The 20,459-nt window shown below is 32.1% G+C and overlaps 3 protein-coding genes across 4 annotated transcripts in view; 2 read left to right on the forward strand and 1 right to left on the reverse strand.

The window, feature by feature from the left end:
• The first annotated feature begins 1,495 nt into the window (after positions 1 to 1,495).
• On the forward strand, positions 1,496 to 6,567 carry LOC115876598 (ras-related protein Rap1). The gene is made up of 5 exons (XM_030892421.1): positions 1,496 to 1,873; positions 2,510 to 2,721; positions 2,952 to 3,080; positions 3,991 to 4,143; positions 4,253 to 6,567. Exons 2-5 carry the CDS (start codon positions 2,539 to 2,541, stop codon positions 4,340 to 4,342), a joined length of 555 nt encoding a protein of 184 aa, XP_030748281.1. The 5' UTR covers positions 1,496 to 1,873; positions 2,510 to 2,538; the 3' UTR covers positions 4,343 to 6,567.
• LOC115876597 lies at positions 6,257 to 15,162 on the reverse strand. The gene is made up of 13 exons (XM_030892420.1): positions 14,860 to 15,162; positions 14,569 to 14,785; positions 13,921 to 14,510; positions 13,642 to 13,864; positions 13,322 to 13,585; positions 12,572 to 13,252; positions 12,393 to 12,519; positions 11,930 to 12,339; positions 11,596 to 11,874; positions 10,411 to 11,538; positions 9,825 to 10,109; positions 9,260 to 9,770; positions 6,257 to 9,208 (listed from the first exon to the last, which is right to left on the reverse strand). Exons 1-13 carry the CDS (start codon positions 14,880 to 14,882, stop codon positions 8,832 to 8,834), a joined length of 5,115 nt encoding a protein of 1,704 aa, XP_030748280.1. The 5' UTR covers positions 14,883 to 15,162; the 3' UTR covers positions 6,257 to 8,831.
• A 3,966-nt stretch (positions 15,163 to 19,128) lies between these two features.
• The window catches only part of LOC115876599 (cytoplasmic polyadenylation element-binding protein 2), a 51,950-nt gene continuing 50,619 nt past the window's right edge, over positions 19,129 to 20,459 (forward strand). For both annotated transcript variants that reach the window (XM_030892422.1, XM_030892423.1), the window contains exon 1: positions 19,129 to 20,343. In XM_030892422.1, coding sequence (XP_030748282.1) covers positions 19,333 to 20,343 — 1,011 coding nt within the window. In that variant the 5' untranslated portion in view covers positions 19,129 to 19,332. The remainder of the gene's footprint in view (positions 20,344 to 20,459) is intronic.

Consider the following 20,459-nt stretch of genomic DNA (forward strand, 5'->3'; position numbering starts at 1 on the left):
AATAATGACGTCATTAGTGACGTTTACGCCGCGACCACAACGTCCGCGATCGTCATGTGGAACGACCGAAGGCATATTTTGAGCATTATGAGCGCTTAGTGGAACGCACTCTCTATGGTCCACAGCATTGGTCCACAGTCCACAGATGGTCCACAGTTTATGTCTCTTCTCAAAAAGCTGCAATAGTAAGAGGAATGAGGACAATTTCTCATTAAACACGACTAGAAGGGAGTTTATGTGACATTACATTTTTAATACTGCTTTCCTATTTAATGGAACTTATACACGGAAATAATTTAGTTAAAAATGTATAATTAAAATCCAGTGACATTTATTTAGAAACGGCTCTTCCAGTCACAGGAAAAATATAAATGCCACAGAACACACTAAAGATAAATGCCTGTTGATAGCAGGTCATTGACAAAGAATACAAGGACCCGTGCGTCTAGCCTAGCTCAAAGATATATATCTGGTCTACCCGTACCGTGCAACTCTTCAACTCCAAACCACAGTTCCCGCCAAATTTAAATCGTGGGTTATTTTCTTGTCCTTTATCACAGAGAACATATAATCTGAGAACATAATAAACTAAATAAGTCTAATAAGCGTAACAGTAAGTAATAAATTAAATTTTGTAACCGTCAGATATGGAGGGTAGAGACTGGTAGACATAGAATAACTAACTGATAGCTGGTAGAGATAAGAAGAAACAAGAAGAAAAAACATCTTTTTGTCAAGGACAAATAACACCCGAGAGCAAATTGCTACTTGTGATTGCTGCCATGGCACCAAACAGTGCAGTGGCCATATTTTTTTCTTAATTTAGCTGGTTGAAGGGATATTTATATTTTTGATAAATGTTTTGACTACGCCTATGGTGTATATTCTTTAGTATTGTCTTTATGGGACTTTCAGAGATATAGGAGGGATAGGGGGACTTTACATGATAGGGTTAGGTCAAGAACAGTTAACCTAATTAAACTTGTAACCTTGAACAGTTCAGAGCTGCTCAACTGCGTGAAAGGAGGACAGCAATAATGGCGCGGAACAGTTCTGAACTTTATGACTCAATTGAATGGAGTGAGAGTATCGCGTTCTTGAACAGTTCAGAGCTGCTCAACTGCGTGAAAGGAGGACAGCAAATTTGAGCAGGTTGATTCAGTTGTCAGCAGTTGACATCACGTTGACACTGTGGTTGACACGTGACATCGTACCAAAGATCGTACGACGTACGAGCATACGAGATATCGGAGTATCATAGAGTTGAAAAAGAATATCGATATCAAAGTCGATATGTCTATTAATTAAATATGTGAAAAATAATTTATTTTATATTCTAAAACAATAACTGGTATACCCAAAAACGCTATACCCCCAAAAACTTATCATATGATGAAATTAATTACTCACACATTACTCATTTTAATGGCTTGTATTTTCTGTTTATTAAAAAGGGTGGCGGAGGAAACATAACTTGATCGAGACTCGAGGAACATAGCGGCCTCGGTGGTGCTTTGTTGAACTAAAATGCAAATGTCTGTCTCTGTGTGGGATTGATGTTTACAATAATTGTAATTTCACCTAGAAATATTTCACGATCGTAATTCAGTAATTATGGTGATATATATGTAATTAGTGGTTTTGGTTCAAAAATTTTATGGTGGTATAGCCACCAGTAGCTTATTGACGTAGGAGTTCAGTAAATAATATCGGCTGTGGAGTCGGGCGCGGCATGCGCTTCAAACAGCGGTGTGCCAATCGTCAGCAGTAGATTTCAACTTATAAGAGTTGACTTATCGCATATTTATTAAGTTGGATTAATTTGTTGAAATTCGGCATCGCCCGATACAATAATAACGGTAAAATATACACGGTAAGTTTAAAAATATCAGTGAAAACAAGCTAAATATTCCATAATGTGGTATAAATTAGTATCAGTTTAATAAAGTGAGTGCGGATATGAGTTATGAGAATAGAATTTGTTGAGCCATGACAGTGTAAATTGAAGTGTATTGGTACAATTTTTAACAATAGATGCAGCATATTTGTGTAGTGCTTTTTAAATATTCCTCTTGGTGTGTGTTATAAAAACCAATGTCTCTTGGCTCTATTTCTGCTCTGCCATCAGAACAAAAAGAACTTAATGTAGCATACAACCAAGGACTTGCTTGTTTTTCCTAATAGTATGATTCATTTTACCAGAATTTACTATTTGATTAATACAAATCTTAAAGGAATTATTATTTTCATTCATTTTCATAATTACACTAATAAAAAATGACTTCCTTTCATAAATTTGAGAGTTGATAAAAATATATTATTCTACATGCAAACTGTAGCCTTCACAAGCTATAAAGAGCACATTTTAATTAAAGGATATTTAATAGTGCCTAATGATTCCAAATAAAATACCTATGTTAACAAGGTTATAATTAAACCTAAGACCAGTGTGTTTTTTACCTTAAATTATAATATTGAAATTCTCCCCTGAACTGATTTTAATTTTTAGGTAGGATAAGAAAAATAAATTAAAAAAATATGCGGGAGTACAAAATTGTAGTACTTGGGTCAGGGGGTGTAGGTAAATCAGCTTTAACAGTACAGTTTGTTCAAGGTATATTTGTAGAAAAATATGATCCTACTATAGAAGATAGTTACAGGAAACAGGTGGAAGTTGATGGTCAACAATGTATGTTAGAGATTTTAGATACTGCAGGAACAGTAAGTATTGAAAAACTTTCTAATTTTAATGCTAATTTAATTTGTATCAGAAATATTGCCCCTATTAGTATAATGCCAAAAGTTTTCTAAAAATATTTTCTATAATATGAATTACTCTTTGTACTAAATGGCATAACTTATAAGGATCTGCAAAAGACTGATATATTAAATTTTATTTACATTTTGTATACTTTCCCAGTACTAACAATAGATTATTTATTTTAAAACAGGAACAATTTACTGCTATGCGAGACTTATATATGAAAAATGGTCAAGGGTTTGTTTTGGTCTATTCAATAACGGCACAATCTACTTTTAATGATCTGCAAGACCTCAGAGAGCAAATTTTAAGAGTCAAGGTAAGTCACCTTTAATAATTTCCATTAATTACAAATTTTCTTTACAGCATTGACTAACAAAAAGAATTTTTGAAGTGACTCATTTTTTATAATTGGTTGATAGGTGCATATATTTTTAGAATCTCTTAGTCAGATCATTTATTACTATTAACAATAATTGTTTAACATGAATGAGAAAATGTTAATGTTATTATACAATTATACATAATACATAGGGTATAGGAGGGATTAATTCTGTATAATAAACATATTAAAGCTAGTCTAGTAATAAAATATAAAATAAGAACATGACAATATTATAAATAAAAATATAATATCGCGAAATATTTGTGCCATAATATCCTCTCAATAACCACTAAACTCTGCCAAACAGTTTGATAAAAAAATATTTAATCTATTCCATGCCCCTATATATTTGTTTTTCCTGGTAGATTATGTTACATATTATTTAAATATTATCTTGTACTATTTATAGATGTACCAAAGAACCGACTATATATGTATTATATTTATTATATTATATTAGTACTATAGTATATTAAAGTTTTCATAAAAACGTATATTTCTGGTTTTGCTTCAATTTAATAATTTAAGTGTCATTTTAACGTATTAAATAGCTTAAACAACTTTATTTATAATTTTGTTTCGAAAAATTTAGTATTATCACAAAAGATTAAAAAATACCCATATTCCATGGGCTTTTCCTGTTGTCACTTCCTGTCATTTATCCGTTTTAAAATAGACTTGTTTCTAAAATGTTTGTTTTTTATGACTAGAGATTACAGATGGGACACATCAATAAATAATTTACAATATTATATAACTTACGTATAAGGAAAGATAACATTTTAGACCTAAAAAAATGGACTATGGAAAAAATTACGATTTTGATAATAAATTATGATTTTAGGATACTGACGATGTACCAATGGTACTAGTTGGTAACAAATGTGATTTAGAAGATGAAAGAGTGGTTGGCAAGGAGCAAGGAAGTAGCTTGTCACGCCAGTTTAACTGTGCCTTCATGGAAACCTCTGCCAAAGCAAAAATAATGGTTAATGATGTAAGTTGCGTCAATCAAACTGACTGAAATCAAGGGGAAATTTGATTAACTCGATTACTGATCCTTTGTGTTGCCCAAAATGGCGCTAAATGCATTTTGTTTATTTCAGATATTTTACGATCTAGTACGACAAATAAATAAAAAATCGCCGGAGAAGAAACAGAAGCAAAAGAAGAAATCGATCTGTGCGCTCTTGTAAAGTAACTACACTTGGAACCAAAAAGTACATTTAAAAAAAATTCAAGACTTTTTTGAAGACTTTTGTGTAAAAGTGTAATAAGCGTGAGGCAAGTGCGGACTTGCAGTGCAAGAAACACACAAATAACATACATACACATAAACAAAATACACATTTAAATTTTTTTCAAAAAAAAAACATAAATGTACCCCTTGTATTAATTGTTCTTTTTTTCATATTTAATAATAAATTCAGCTGTCCATAATTCGTCTAAGATTGAGGTTATTTAGAGGCATTTTTAGAGATAGGGTATATAAAATACTACCAAACTGTGGTGTCAAATAGAAGATAGTTAAAACAAGGTATTTTAGAGGATGGCCAGAAGACAATATTATACATTCAGAATTCAAACCTAAATTCCCTTGCCTATTCAAAGCAGTTTTACTAATATTATATCCACCACTGCTTATATCTTAATGTTTTGAGAATATTTTTGGTGTCTTATTTACTGGCAGTGGGAGACAGTTTTTTCTGCAAAGTTATATATGTAGATTGTGACCTTCATGTCATTGTGATAGTAATCTCCTTGGTGCTTTTAAGTAGCTAATTTGATGTTCTTCAAATAATCTGTTGTGGGATGTAAAGATTTTTAGACTTGTATTCATGCTAAAATCTATTTCCTATGCACGATGTTCCAACTTCTTTTAAAACAATCACATTTTCATTGAACTGTACCACCCTGTGTTGAAGGTGCACTAGAACGATACGCAATAAATTCATATTTACTCAAATTTTGGTTTGTTGAATTTATGAATTTTATGCAAATAGTTCTTTTGTACCAAATATTTACATGTACCAAAAACAAAGATAAGGACTTTTTACGTTAGAAATTTAGATGTATTTCCAAAAATCATTATAAGAAATTATTTGATATGTTCAGTCTTCCATTCGTAAGAAGTGTAGAAAAATTATATTTAAAGTTTTTGAAAAGTTATCTTTATAAACATAAGCAGTGGTGTTAAGTAGTCGTTATTTGACAATATTTTAAAGTAATTTTTCGCAGTCATTTTATTCTTTCTGTCCTATTTTTTTCTCATATTTATAAATTCGAAAACAGGGTGTGAAAAAAATCGAGCACCATAGAAATTGAGAAGTGCTAAAAATACAAGACGATTAATCTATAATTACTTTCGTCGATACTATAAAAAATGGAACTTCACCAATTACAATGAATAGAAATACAATACTTTAGGGCATAGTTTTGATAAAGATTTTCTATAAGTAGAAGAAGTTCCGAATAAAGTGGCCTTAAGTTAACATCTTAAAAAGTGCAATAACAAATATGCTGCCCTATTTTAATTTTTAACCGTTTAAAAAAGGTATTTTCCATAAAATACTGTCTTGAGAGCATATAGATTTTTTAATCGCCCTGTACATGGTTTGTGTTGAGTATTAAAATGTTTTACATATGTAGATTGTCTCTTTAGTTTAATTTATTGCTCATTTTTTTATCTTTAAATGGACGACTGTTTAATTTGTTTTATGGATATATAACATTATACCATATGATCGGAAAAAAAAACGGCGTCCAGTTGGCTTGGAAATGACGATCGATGACAGTTCTCACATAATTTTACATACAAAATGACAGCGGTGTTCATTTCATAGCCATCGCTGACGCCGTTTCTTTTTCGGTCATATTGTATTTGTTCTCATTGGATACTTTTTCTTACACAAGCAACAGTAACTGTCATTTCATTTAATTATTTAGTTCATCACATTATTTTTCTATAAAGCTATTTACAAAAATTTGAATAACTGCAAAATCACCAATTAACTGTTAAATTAATTATTGTAAAAGAAGCTAACAAAATGACAACAATTTTGCTAAAAATTTAATATCTATTAAAGAAACTACAAATATATTTTTTAAAGAAAAATTATATAATTAATAATCGACATATATATGACACTTTTGAAATCCAGTTTATCCTTTTTCTAATTTTTGATGTATATTTGGCAATTAGTGTTATTCAAAACATAAGAAGAATGGCTTTAGAATCAGATAAACTGGACTCTAGTCCTCTAGTGATAAAGTAAATGTTATTTTACATTTCTTTGTTGATATTTGGTGTTTTTGCTCAAAGCCAATAAATTTGATAGACAACAATTCAAATTTGCTAGAAATATTCGCCCGTTTTTTGTAAATTAGAATGTTTAATAATAAAATGCATTGGTATTAAGTAGATGCCTGTAGTTTTTTCAAAAACATGTTCATATTCATATAGTTCCGTAAAAGTGGCTAGTTTAATATTAAATAAAAAGAAAATGTTCGACATTTAAAGGTAATGTTTTTGCTGATATACAGGGTTGTTGAAAAATATAGTTAACTTTTATATGATAAACTTGTCATTTATGATAGTGCTACTTGTTTCCCCATTAAATAGTTTGTGAAGGATTTACCTTCATTTTTGATTATAGTAGGAATAGGAGTTAACGTGATAGTTTCTGTAACCCTGTACTAGGTATATGCATTTATAAACGTTAAAATTTCCCAGAAGGAAGGAAAATTGACAATTTTTGGCCTATACACATACTGAAGCAGGAAGCAAATCAATAAAAAAAGTAATAAACCCTTACAGAGATTTAGCGAGTTCTACACGAAACTGTATAAAAATATGGAGTTTTTTCTCCTTTTTTCAAAGGATTACTTAAATGAAGAAAATTTCTCAGTTTTAAGACGCTCAGACTCCCCAAGTCATGGTATATATTTTGACCAAAAAACATTTTGTTTTCTCCTCTTCAGTACGTGCATAGAAAAACCTTGAAGTTTTACTCAGTGAAATTTTCTCCATAAAGCGCTACTATATTTATTTTCATAATACCATATCACCCCATCCTTTAATTATATCAAATGTATTATACTGCCTATTTAAAAAAATCTTTGAGTAATATTTTACAAAAAAAAAAGATTTTTCTAATAAAACATGGATGGCTTTCATTATATAGACACCTTTAGTGGACTCTATACATTAGAAGCATTATGGAGAAGTAAAGTTAACTGCGATTTTACTGTATTGCTTATAGTGTTTGAAAACTTAAACTAATGTTTTCCCAGTGCGACGACTATCATTAGTGGGTTTATTTTTTTATTTTATCTTACGGACAGTTTACAGTATATTTGTAGGGTAATGTAAAAAAACTAATTACATTTAATAGTACACCTTTTTGCATTGTATAAATGTTTAGCTATCTGTGAAATTTACCACTTATGAAATAAACACATCCTACAGTTTTACTTATATATAATTGAAATAAAGAAGGTATAGTCAAAAATTGCAGAAGCGTCCAGCCCTAGCAGGCAACTATTAAGCTTGACCAATCAGGTTGGTTAGCGTGGTTATTTGGAGTGTGTTAAATCATTGGTTTTTGTCAAAAACTCTAACGTGATTGGTCGGGCTTAATAGTTGCCTGCTAGGGCTAGACACAAGTAAAATTGCTGCATTATCAGAAAAATGCCCAAGTAAAGAAACCAGTCAAAAAAACTTAAGACTAAACTTAATATTCATAGCTGAGGAAAATTAAATCCTTTCGATAAATTAATTTTTTGACTATACTGTAGTATGTGTGGATATAAAAAAGGGCACACCAATTTTAGAGAATATTTTCGTTTTTGGTATGGATTATATTATTTATTTATATATTTTATAAATAAGAAGAGAAATAAATGTCTATTACTACTGAGTGCTAAAATGCTTATTCGACCATAATTTTCTTTAGAGTTTTATGTATTAATTTGTGAAACTTTAGGTTTAAATTGAGATATTTTTAGACTAAATACTATTTAGAGAATGTAGAGTTTTGTTTTGATGTAGGAAAAAAAATCACAGTATGTTTATGGATGTTTAGCATATATTCCTTAGTTCTACAATATATACTAAGTGTTTTTTTTCACTTGGGATATTTAAAAAAAAACTTCCATATACTTTCGCTTTTTTAAATATTCACATATGTATTTATGACTGTTAAAAAAGGTTTTAAGTCTAGATGAAAAAATCTTACTTCAATTTTATGCAATTTATCTAAAAAACTGCTGTATTTCTGCACATGCCTTTTGCACAAAAATGAGCGGTAAGAATAGAAATTTTTGCAATAAAAACCGCTTACTGTTTTAATCTTTATGTTAAGAAAATATATAGTTAATATATTATATATAATATATATTTTGTAAATCACTAAATTTTCTTATTAGATTATCCAATTTACCAAGTCAATGATGTTTCTTTCTAATATATGAATATAAAATGTATAAATTATGTGAAAATCAATTTGTTTTTTTTTAGTATCAATGTAAGTATGTTACTGTATTCTAATATTGAGGAGGCTAAATATAGTTAAGAGTATTTAAACTTTTATTTCCAATATTTCCAACATTTTTAAGGAAAAAAAATGTGCTTCTAAAAAACAATTTTATTTTAATAATTTACAAAAATCTCTTTATTTTTAGTATCTACTGAATTTGACAAATATTAGAAAACCAATATGAAATAATCAACAAAAAGTTTTGGTTACATACATCATTCTGTTTCTTATGCTCCCAGTGATAAAGCAAATAACGTTTTATTATGTCCATATCAGCTTTGTAGGGAGACACTTGACTTTTCGATGTCAATTTTGAACTGTCTAGCAATTCGGAGGTTTGCTTCTTCACAAACTCATTGAAAAATTGCAATTCAGACGACAGGTTCCTTTTATAATACATTATCTGATGAGGCTCCAATACCCTTAATGTTAAAAACGTTTGTTGGGCTGTAAATAACATCAATACATCTGCAGTTTTTTGTACATTGTCAGGATGCAGGTGGTTTATCCATGGATCTACTAAACCTAAAATGGAGCAGTATAGATCTCACTTAAGATGCATAACCATTAACATACCCGAATCTTCTGCAAGGTATCTTAAAAACGAACTTAATTTTTCATTCGGTATGTTTTCGCTCGGATCCTGATGTTCAACCAAACCTATATAGTATTTATATTTTTCCTCTTTGACTTTAATCATTTTTTTGGGTCGTTTTTCCTTAAGCTGGTTGATGGTCTTGCAAAGGAAGTGTGCCAAACAAAGGAGTTTCCCGTAAGTCAATTCGCAAGGGATTGGAAGTTCGAAACGTGGGACACTGAAGTCATTCTCAATGAGAATGGTAATGGATTCTTCAGGCTCCAAAAAATCGAACATCTCTAGCAAACTTATGTTTAATTTATATAAACAATTAAATGACAATCCTAAAATTCCAATCAGTCTATTCATTGATACTATCATAAGTTCGTTACTTTCCTCCATTTTATCTAGAGGTAACAACCTGTAATAATTATCTAAGAAATAATAAACTATATGTTTCGGTCTTAAACAAAGATAAATGCAACAATTTATCACTCTGCGAATGCCATCCTAAAAACAAGTAATAACCTAAATCTGTAAAGGATCATTAAGAAAAACACTTACAATCATGAGGGAATAAGTTTTATTACTTTTCCTGTACCATTCTATGTTCCAGTGCTCCAAAATTTCGTCGTAAAAAACTAAGGTCTGCATTAATAAATCCAAAGCGTTCGTATCCACAGTATTCTGAGGTATATTAATTATATGTTTTATAATATGTTCGTTTAAAGTTAAAAAAGCGTAGCATATGTCTAAGGCACTTTTCCTAAATTTTTTGATAAAGGCTTGGTTGAATTTTATCAAAAGAGTAAACAATAACCAAGCTTCTTTTAGGTCTAGAACGTTTACCTAAAAAATAAACGATTTTCAATAACGGGTAACTTTAACTTCTATGTACAGAGTGTGCCAAGAAGTGCGCACCAAATGGGATTTTGTTATTACCAAGTTATTAAAAAAATCCTTTATAAGTACAGGAAAAAGTCTCAGAGAAAAGTTGTTCAGAATTTTATCTGTATATTCAGAAAATTATTATATAAAAAGTTCCAGAAATATACAGGTCAGTTTATCAACTATTTTTTGATGAAAAATTGAAAAATGTGAAAAACCATTTCACGCAAACTTTTAGGCGCACCCCGTATAACTAACTCACTTTACTAAATTGTCCCGTGAGTAATTTGTTTACCATTGGTTCGACTTTGTCATAAAACTGCAGCATATTAACTTTCAAAAAGTCGTAAGCCAATGAAGACTGAACATATAACGTTAAACTATACAGAGCAACCTTGCCTGCACTTAAAGATTCCTTGTACGTGAGTAGATCGCAAGTGCATTTAATCATTTTGTCCAAATATTTTCTGTTAGAGAACCAGACAGTGAAATAATCGCAGTTATCTAAAGTCAAGATGTAGTTCGCTATTGAAATGAACATGGCCCATGGGGCGATGGTAGCTGCGGCGGAAGGATGGCACTCTTTCAGCATAGTCAAAATCTTTTCTTCTAACAGAGTATGTTCAGTGTCCATTAAAGGACCGATTTCGTCAAGGAGCTTCGCCAACTCATCTGGGTTTGCATCATATCTCGCCTTTAATTCCTTAATTATTCTCAGAATTATAGTGAGTGACACTACTTTGTCTTTAACTGACATATTTTCGTAATATATGTTGATAATTTTAGCAAAATTGATTGATTTTTCTGATATCTCTTCATATCTCTGTTCAAATTTTAAACCAAACATATCTACAATGACTAAAACAAACTCTAACCAAGTACTAAGGATGTTCTCATGTATCAAATTATTTCTAACTCCATCTAGACATAATTCTACAAAAAAATACCGACATTCACTGCTAGGAAAATGCGAAATTTTCTTATGTTTCTCCACATTTACTAGTAGTTCTGCCCAGGCCTCTATAAGCATCCTCCGAAACTCCAGATGTTCCTTTTCCATATCTTGTTTGGAAAACATCTTATACAAATACTGCTGAAACAATCTTAACTGTCTTTGGTTCAAAAAAAATTTTTCTAGGGCCTTATAAAATAATTCTTCCTTTCCGTCTCTCGCCGACTTATTCATCAGTTGAATACTGAGTATTTTAATAATATAATAATATACCAAAGGAGCTTGTTCGAAATTTTTGTAAAGAGGGGCACAGAGCAAGCTCCAAAAATGCGGTAACTCAGTCACTTCTTTAACCAAGTGCTGTTTTTGGCTTTGCCAAAGTATAGCCATCACTCTCAAGATACCAACTTGTAAAGGGCTCTTTAAATAAGCTACTGACTATAATAATAAAAAAAATAACTATACTGTATTTTGTATTCTGGTATGTTTACCTACCTTTTCAATATTATCTAGATAATCAATCATAAAATTAGGAACCGTATCTCTTTCAATGTTTTTCGATTTGCTCTCATTATCATACCATTTTTTAGCGGCAGTAATGTTGAAAAAAGCAGCTGTCATGCCAGTTTGATGCAAAATACAGGTGCTGATAAGATCTAAAATGTTTATTTTAACATCATCATCCTCCATAGGATCTCTCAAACGCTCCAAGAATAGTGTTTGGATTTGATCCAAGTCCAGTCCAAGAGAAGACATTAAAGGAATATTATCGTTCTAAAATATTAGGTTTTTTTTTAAATCCTTTATGATCGCTCAGAAAAGTACATACCATCGCTAAAACGTCTAAAAATTTGCCTGCCAGTACTACCAAAGTACAGTTATAAGGATTAACAAAATATAAACTAGCCGACTTAGCAAGCGTGTGTGTTTTCCCATCAATAATACAGTGTGGTACATCAGACATTTTGATCCTGCACTTGAAAATGAGATGCAGTAAAATTAGTTCAGCCTTAACTGTATCAATAACGACCAAAGATGAACCGGCTATCCAGTTTGATTCTTGATGCATCAAGTTTTGTAAATAAAATTTGTCTTTGACGAAAACGCTGCATAGGCTGCTGATAACGCATTCGTTGTTAAGAAACGAGTCTCGGACAAGATGAAATAAGGCTTTTTCATCTTGGTTCCGCAAATCCTCGTAATTTTCTTGGAGAACGGTAATAAAAATCTTAGTACATGCTAAAAGAAATCAATAATCAAGGCATTTTATTTTAATTATGTAGGAAACTTACTATTTAATATTTTAACTTGTTGAAACTGATCTGCTTCATCATAGTTCCATTGTTGGTGGGTTAAAAAAACAACATTTAGTACGTACCACAAGGCACCGTAGAGTACTTCTTTGTACATAATTTTTTGCTAAAAAAAATAATACTGAAATTTCTGATCAATATTTTATTATTTCTCTTACTTTTAAAACAGCTAAAACAATTTCAGTATATTTTAATAATAATTTGTGATCTCTCTTTCTTTCTTCTTCTCTCAGAAAACTATACAAAATCGAATCTTCAGATGTGTGCATTATTTTAAGGTCACTTTGCGAGAGATTATAATCTGTTATAGAAGGGAACATCGATTTCCGCACTATTAGTGGAAAAGCTTCTTGGAAATTTACATTGTGATGTATGAAGAGGCTGCACTTCACTTCAAAAAATACATAGAAAAATTCGTAGCTCCTAAACCCGCCCTTATTGTAATATGTCGGGACACAGTCAAGTCTCTTGAGCAAAGGTCTGATATCTTGATCATCACAAAAATTTCCTCTATAATGTTTAATTAGAAAACTTAAGAAAGTATAAGCTTTTAACACACAATTTAGGATAAATTTATTGTATTCTCCGGTGTTTATGACCCACATAGTTAGAGATCTCATATACTGCTCTATAACTTGAAAATAGTTATATTTATAGTAGAACTTCAACATATCTACACCATAACAGTTACACCTCTCTGTTAAAGTGCCTTTTGGGATTTTAAATCTATCAGTTCCCAGAAACAAATCTTTTTCTTCATCTGAATAAACTGCATCTGAGATATATGGCCATAACAATTCAGTACAGTAAGAAGGAAAATTTCGCAGTAATTTTAAAACCTATATAAAATATATCGGAATTAAAAAAATTATCTATTTCATATATCCAATAAATTTTATCTGTCATACCTTAAAATAGTATTTTTCAGAGGTAGCTAATGATTTTGCCATGTTTAAGAAGTTATTTAAAATAAAAGGAAACATATCAACAGCAATTTCAAAAAATGGTGAATAAATTTCTAATGGATCTAAATGGGGCTTTTTAAATAATTCACATAGTATATTAACGACTCCTTCCTGTTCATAAATGTATCTATAATCAGTACATAATCTTATGAGTTCCCAGAAAAATTTATGAACGGCCTCTATTACTATTTCATATACTGTGCAATTCTAAAAACATATAAGTTACTGCTATTATTCAGCACAAAGAGCTCATATTTATTTACTTGAAATATATCTAACGTTAGAAAAGTACTGAGACTTTTAAAAACCTTCCTCTCCATCAGAGCCTCCAAAGCATTTGTACAATATTCTAAATGATCGTCTGAAAGAGATGCTTTGAAAACTACCCAAAGTAGTAGTATGACACTATTATCTGACTGCATCTGGTACTGTTCTAAATCACTTTCGACCTGTTTTGGTAAAGGTTTTTGGTATTTTTGAATACCCCTTTAAAATAAAACATTTATAAATACAGTTACATTTCTTTCTTTAATATGACTTACCAATATCTCTGAATAATAATCATTATAACACCTATTTCTGCATTTTGAATATCAATTAAGTCTTTTGATCTAGACAAAGACTCTGCACCATAAAAGAGTGAATGCCTACCAAAGCCGTGTCTCATAAACAATGTTAAAGTATATACCAGTTCCTCTCCATCCAAAGGTAAAACATTTAAAGCATGAATCATCAAAATAAGAACTTCTGATTGTTCCCTATTGTTTCTTTGTACCCATTTTGTTAAAATATCACTTGAAACTCTATTACTTTTTTCTCTGTCCACTTCTTTTAAAAGATTCTCAAATGTGCTTCCTAGATTTTTCCATAGTTGCATTACATCTATAGTGCTTATAAAATTGTTATACTTTTCAAAAAACACATGCTCTCTTTCCGACAGCTTTTCAAATATAAAACGTAGGGTTTTCAATAAAAACATACGGTCAGATGTGTAAAAATACCAGATGTGGTCTATGAAAGATTTAACATTAGCTTCATATCGTATAATTGACTTCAATTCATCTACTTTTCCATAGTATCGAAAAATAAGATAATTGCATATAACTGACCAAGCTATTGTAACATCTAAGTCCTAATAAGATATACCAAAATACATTTCTTTGAATTACATATATAATTAAAGACCATACCAACTCTTTACTCATTCGATTTATAAAATAAGACATTTCATCATCTCCTATTGTTATTTCTTTTTTCCATTTTTCAAAACTTTCTTTTGTGTATGGCTTGTAATCCAACAAAACATTGACAATTTTTTTCTGACAAATATCTAGCGTTTCGTCTATCACTTCGTCTGTAACGTGTTCATTACTTCTCGAGACAATTTGATAGAATTTTTCCCAAACTCTAAAAATTATATTGAAGTTACCAAATTGAGTAAGCCTTTTTTAATTTATTTTCAAAAGATAAAATTTACTTACGGTAATGTGTCGCTGCTAGACATTATTTTTTACGCGTTTTTTCCTGTTTATCTTATTTTTCATACAATTATACAAACTATTATATTGTTATTTTTGAATTTTGATTACAAATGCCGTACACATAACATAACCTCTGTTCCTAGCGGAGACAACGTTATCTCTGGTTCCTAGTTTAAACCATAGATTTAAACAATTTAAACCATAATCGTTTAAACAAGATCATAGAAAAATAGTTTGGCTGTAGAACAAGACAGAAAAAGATAAACAAGATTAAACGTGATTAAACTGATTTGGTTTGAAATTATTTGACATTTGACATTTGACGTCCGAAGTATATACACAAAAAATGGATTTAGTTTCTGGATGTTTCAGCAGAGGGACAGAGTGCCCTGTATTTGTATGTATTTGTAGTTGCATAATAATTTTGCTCTTTTTTATTTATTCAAAAAACGTATTAGTATAAATAGTAGAGGATAGTAGGTACGATAGCTATTTATTATTTATATTTTATGTGGATGAATATTACGTATATATTTTTGTTAAATAAATATAGTTATTTCTTAATAATCATATATTTTCTAACACTTTTATATTAAAAACAAGTTTAAGGCCAGCAGTGTTTACAGAAAATGACTATTTTATTTTGTAGATTTTCTTACAGTGACCGGTTAAAATTCGCTAGCTAATCCGTCTCTGTTTCTTAACTATAACTACAAAGGCTAAATAACCGTCCAAAAAAAGCCCCTTCATAACTATAACCACAAACTAATTTAAGTTTGTGCTATAACCCATTTCGTTGCGGTTATGCAGAATTGATCTACTTACTGTCTTGGTTACATAATGCGCATAACGCATAACCAAAATAAGCATAAGAGAATAAGAGTCCCACAGCAAAATGGCCTTGCTGGGTTGCCAAACGTAACCAAGAAGAAAAAACCTACTACGGAGGCTAAAGGACAGAAGCCCTCTATAAGACCTACACATATAAGTTATAAGACACAATAGTGACAATATGATGCATTTCGCTTGAATATCTGCTAAGACATTAAGGAAAATATGTTTCAAAAATACTCTATATTTAGAGTGGTATTGATCGACAGAAAATATAGAAAAATAAAGAGTAATGTTTAGGAAATATATTGATATTATTTCTCATATTATAAGTGTAACTCCAAACTCCATATTATAAGTTCGTTCTTGGAAAACATATTATTGACTAAATTTCGCTCAGTCTGACAACACTGATGGCTCAACTGTGTTTTACAGCATCGATAAAAGGTAATTCACGTGTAGCGTACTCTGGTATCCACCTTAAGCATTACAAAAATAGGTCATTTCCGGTTGAACCGGAAGTTATACACTATTATAAAGAGTAAGAACTTTATAGCGCACTTTTCAGGAGCATTGGACTTGGTACATAGTGGGAGGGGGGTTAATCACTGCGACCTTGCAGATCTATTGTGTCCTTGGTACATAGTATAAAAGTACTTTTTTAACTCTTAATATGAGAAACAAGAAACAAAGTAGTAGTAAACGAAAAACACTTGTCATTTAAATACATTCTAATACTTAATTGAAATACCGAGTTCAATAATATTTTTTGAATATAAATGTTGTCAAAATGCAGTAGGTCGTAGAGTATTTAATGTTTTTTTATAGAAGCGAATACTATTATGTGCTAATATTTTGCCGCAGTAACCGATATAGAACGCGTCATTAGGATGCGCCATCTGCCTGCACTACAAACTTTGGCACTACCATAGACACCGAAATGTTATTTCCGTTATTGTATCATGTGTTATGTACTTGATCTATCGATAACGTGCTTTTCGATAGTAGCACAATCTAGCGGTGCGCTGAGCGTATGTCGTCATCAGCTGTTCGATCAGCTGCGCGCGCTACGACAGCAACCTGGATGCAGTGCGGTTGCGTGATTCCCACCTCGGTTTTCCATGGTATCATTCCGTTTCAGGATAGGGGTTGACATCACTTCACCATTTGTACTATATATAGTACAACATTTTTTTTTAGTACGTAACGTATCGCGTTAAAATTATATCGCGATCAAGGGTCGAAATAAAAATACAACGAACTATCGATTGATTTCAATTAAAATTCCTAATAATGCAATGGTACTTTGTTTTATAGGAATGTTTCCATTAAGCAGTTCTAGTATTTTTCTTTTTATATATTTTACTATACAGGGTGTCCCAGAAATAAGTGTAAGTTTAACCCCAGAAACACGACTATGAGGTTTTTTTCGCGAAAATAAAATTTTGAAAATTCGAAATTTTTTGAATTTTTTTTTAGTTTTTAGTAAAAAAATATAATTTCTTGATAATATGACAACATAGGTATTAGAATAAATTTATAAGAAAGAAAATCCAGAAAAGATCCAGCGGTTCTCAACATTTTAGCAAAAAATCATTTTTTTTTGGAAATTTTTAAAGTAAAATAACTCCGTTATTTTGGACTTATTTGAAAAACGATAAAGAGAAAATATGTTTCTTTTATCGAGAACTACAAGCCCTTAAAATACTTTTACTTATTTCTGGGACACCCTGTATAAAATCATATGTTACATATTAACATGGTTTCTAACTTAAGTTAGGAGATTCATCTATTTTTGCAATATACAAGGTCTTCAACGGGCGATTCTGCTGATCAAAATTAATCAAAAAGTTCTTATGAAAATATGCCTTAAGATGCTGCCGCCCTCAAAAGAGTAAATAAAAATAAATATATACAGGGTGTCTCAGAAATCAGCGCAAGTATTTTAAGGAGCGGTAGATCTGGTGAAAAGAAATATCTTTTCTTTTTACCATTTTCAAAATAAATTGAAAATAGCTGAGATATTTTACATTGAAAATTAAAAAAAATAATGGTAACATTTGGCCTGAATAATGCTAGGGTGACATTTTGCTTGAATAATGCTCAATGGTTCGGAGTATTTAGTTTTCGGCCCAAATTCCCTGCTTTGATTTTGAAAGCATAAGTATACACGTTATGCTATGGTTTATTACCTCAATACTACAGTGAGGTGTTTCTCAAAGTTGTACATTCTTGGTAGTTAATTTGTCTAGTAGTTCATCCACTACCAAGCTCCACAGTAGGGGGGAGGTTACTCCACGTTGTGGAGTTCCTTGCGCCCTTTTGCTACAGTTTTGGTAGTAGTAATCTAAACTAATACAAATAAAGTTATTTTGCCTATGTTTTGTGTAGATAGTTTTTTGTGTAGATATTGAGTAACTTAGGAAGAGGCAACAGTGCATTCTCTACACTTAATAAATTTCCGGAGAATGAACAGTAGCACTCAAGAGTTTTTCAAAATTTTTTCAACAAAAAACCTCATGAGCGTGTTTCTGAGGTCGAACTACACATCCAGTTAAAATACTTGCACTTATTCCTGAGACATCCTGTATACTTTTTGTTTTATTTTTATCTGATGAATCACCCACTGAAGTTCGGTACACTATTTTTTAACACCTTGTATATTAAACATTTCTAAAGAAAAATAGGTGCGCGTTTTCTAACTTAAGGAGTAAAAAAACATGTAAGAAATAGGGAGTAAAAAATTATTGTGACAAAAATCCCATTTAAAAAAAAGGTACGCCTTTGTGCAAATGGAAGCTTTTGCTTGCTCATCCTGTTAAGGATATTTAAAAATTAACAACAATATACGTAATAAAAATTTGAGGACGTAGAAAAAATTATATGTATAGGTACGCCTCTGTATATAGTATTGATTCATAAAATAATAATTGCAAACTTTTGCTTCCTGTTTATAATATTTAAAAAGTAAAAAAAGCATGCATAAAGCAATTAGATGCAGTTCTGTAGACGAGAAGTGTATGATTTTAGTTTGAAAAAAAATTGAAATTATAAGCGCAAAAGAAAAGCGCGTGAAAAAATTGGTACGCCTATGTGGACAATACTTTGAAAAATGATAGATCCCGAACGATAGGTATTTTGCTTTGTCATTGTCATTGTGTTTTTTTTCATCTTGTTTAAGATTTTTAAAAATAGGGTCAGAATAAGGGTACCTATTAGTTTATTAAAATGAGAAAAAAATAGAAGGCTTATCTGCCAGCAATAATCTAAGTGACGAAGAAAATGAGAAAAAATAAGAAAAGTTATAAAATAGAGTGTTTTAGTAGTTGCTTTCGTTTATAAAAATTCCGATTTTCATCTAGGAATTGCTGGAAAGTTTTAGTACAATATCGGTTGTGCGGGTACAAAACGTTCCTGCGACGTAGTACATAAAAATCCTGTTTGTAGCAGCGCTGTATTCGGGATCGCGGATCGGCAGTCGCTCTGGCAGAAACAGTGACATTAACATGAAAGTAGGCTGGTGGTTCACTGGTTGAAAATTCCTGTTCATACACATACACACATATATTTTGACGGCCAGTCTATGTGTGTGACATAACAAAATCACGGGATACTGAAATACGGAAGTGGCGTCGTGGACTGATGGGGGAATTTAGTGTGAGTGGCAACACGAGTATAGGATTAAGTGCAGCGGAAATCACCGTCAACTCGTCAAAGTCAAATCAAAACACGATCTTCTATTCTTCAACGGCGACGACTGGAAACAACAACGGTACGGACCTCCTGATCACGTCGAAGAGTTACAGTGCGATAATGCAAGATGATTCTTCCGAGAAAACGGTGGCAGCTGTCAGTAGCAGTTCGAAGAACGGAGATGAATTGTCGAGCACCGTGGTGTCCTCCGTGGTCGGAGCGGCGATCACCACATCGACGTCGTCCGACAAGAGCGCGCCTTCCAAGGAAACCGAGGTACCATCAAGTACCGCCGTGAACGAGCTGACGTCACCAGCAGCAGCACCAGCCGACAAACTAACTCCTAACCAGGTCACTTCCGCCAGCAGCAAGTCCGTACCATCACTTCCTACTTTCTTCCATCCGGCAGAAGCGACCACGCCAGCTGGGGCTCTGTGGTCGACGGCGATAGAAGACGGGTTCGTGCCCAACCTGAACGGCATGGGCTTTCAGAACTTCCCATCGCCCAACCAGCAACAGCTGTATGGAGGAAACATAGGCCAGAACCAGTCGAACCAAACGCGGAGAGCTATCACTGCTAGCCACAACTTCTCCCCACAAATGGGCAGACAACAGTCGTTGTCCAACCATCCGCTTTACGCGAAAAGTTTCGGGTCGTGGACGGGAGCACCACCGGGTCCTCCGGGCCAGGGCTGGAACCCTGGGTCCACTGGAGGGGGTCCTGGTGGTTCTGCTTGGAGTCGAGGACGCAGCGTACCAAATTTGACACCCCTGCAGCAGATGGGGGTTGGAATGACGCCTGGTCGCAAGCCTAGTCCCACTTTCAATCAGCAACAACAAGTGATTTCTCCAGTCAAGTTTCGTAGGAGTACTTCGTATCCTGGAAAGGGACCATTTCCTCAACCTCCCACTTTTGAAATCACGAATATGGACGAGGTTCGCGAGTTGCTACCGTTTCAGGTAATGAGTGGCACTTGGCTTAGGCTATTTGAGGAAAGTAACATATGTAAAACCATACCCATTCACTAACAATAAACGTAATCATACAACTTCATCCAGATGGGACTTATACATTT

The sequence above is a fragment of the Sitophilus oryzae genome, unplaced genomic scaffold (assembly GCF_002938485.1).
Source record: "Sitophilus oryzae breed Bouriz unplaced genomic scaffold, Soryzae_2.0 scaffold_1440_pilon_pilon, whole genome shotgun sequence".
Taxonomy (NCBI): Eukaryota; Metazoa; Arthropoda; class Insecta; order Coleoptera; family Curculionidae; genus Sitophilus; species Sitophilus oryzae.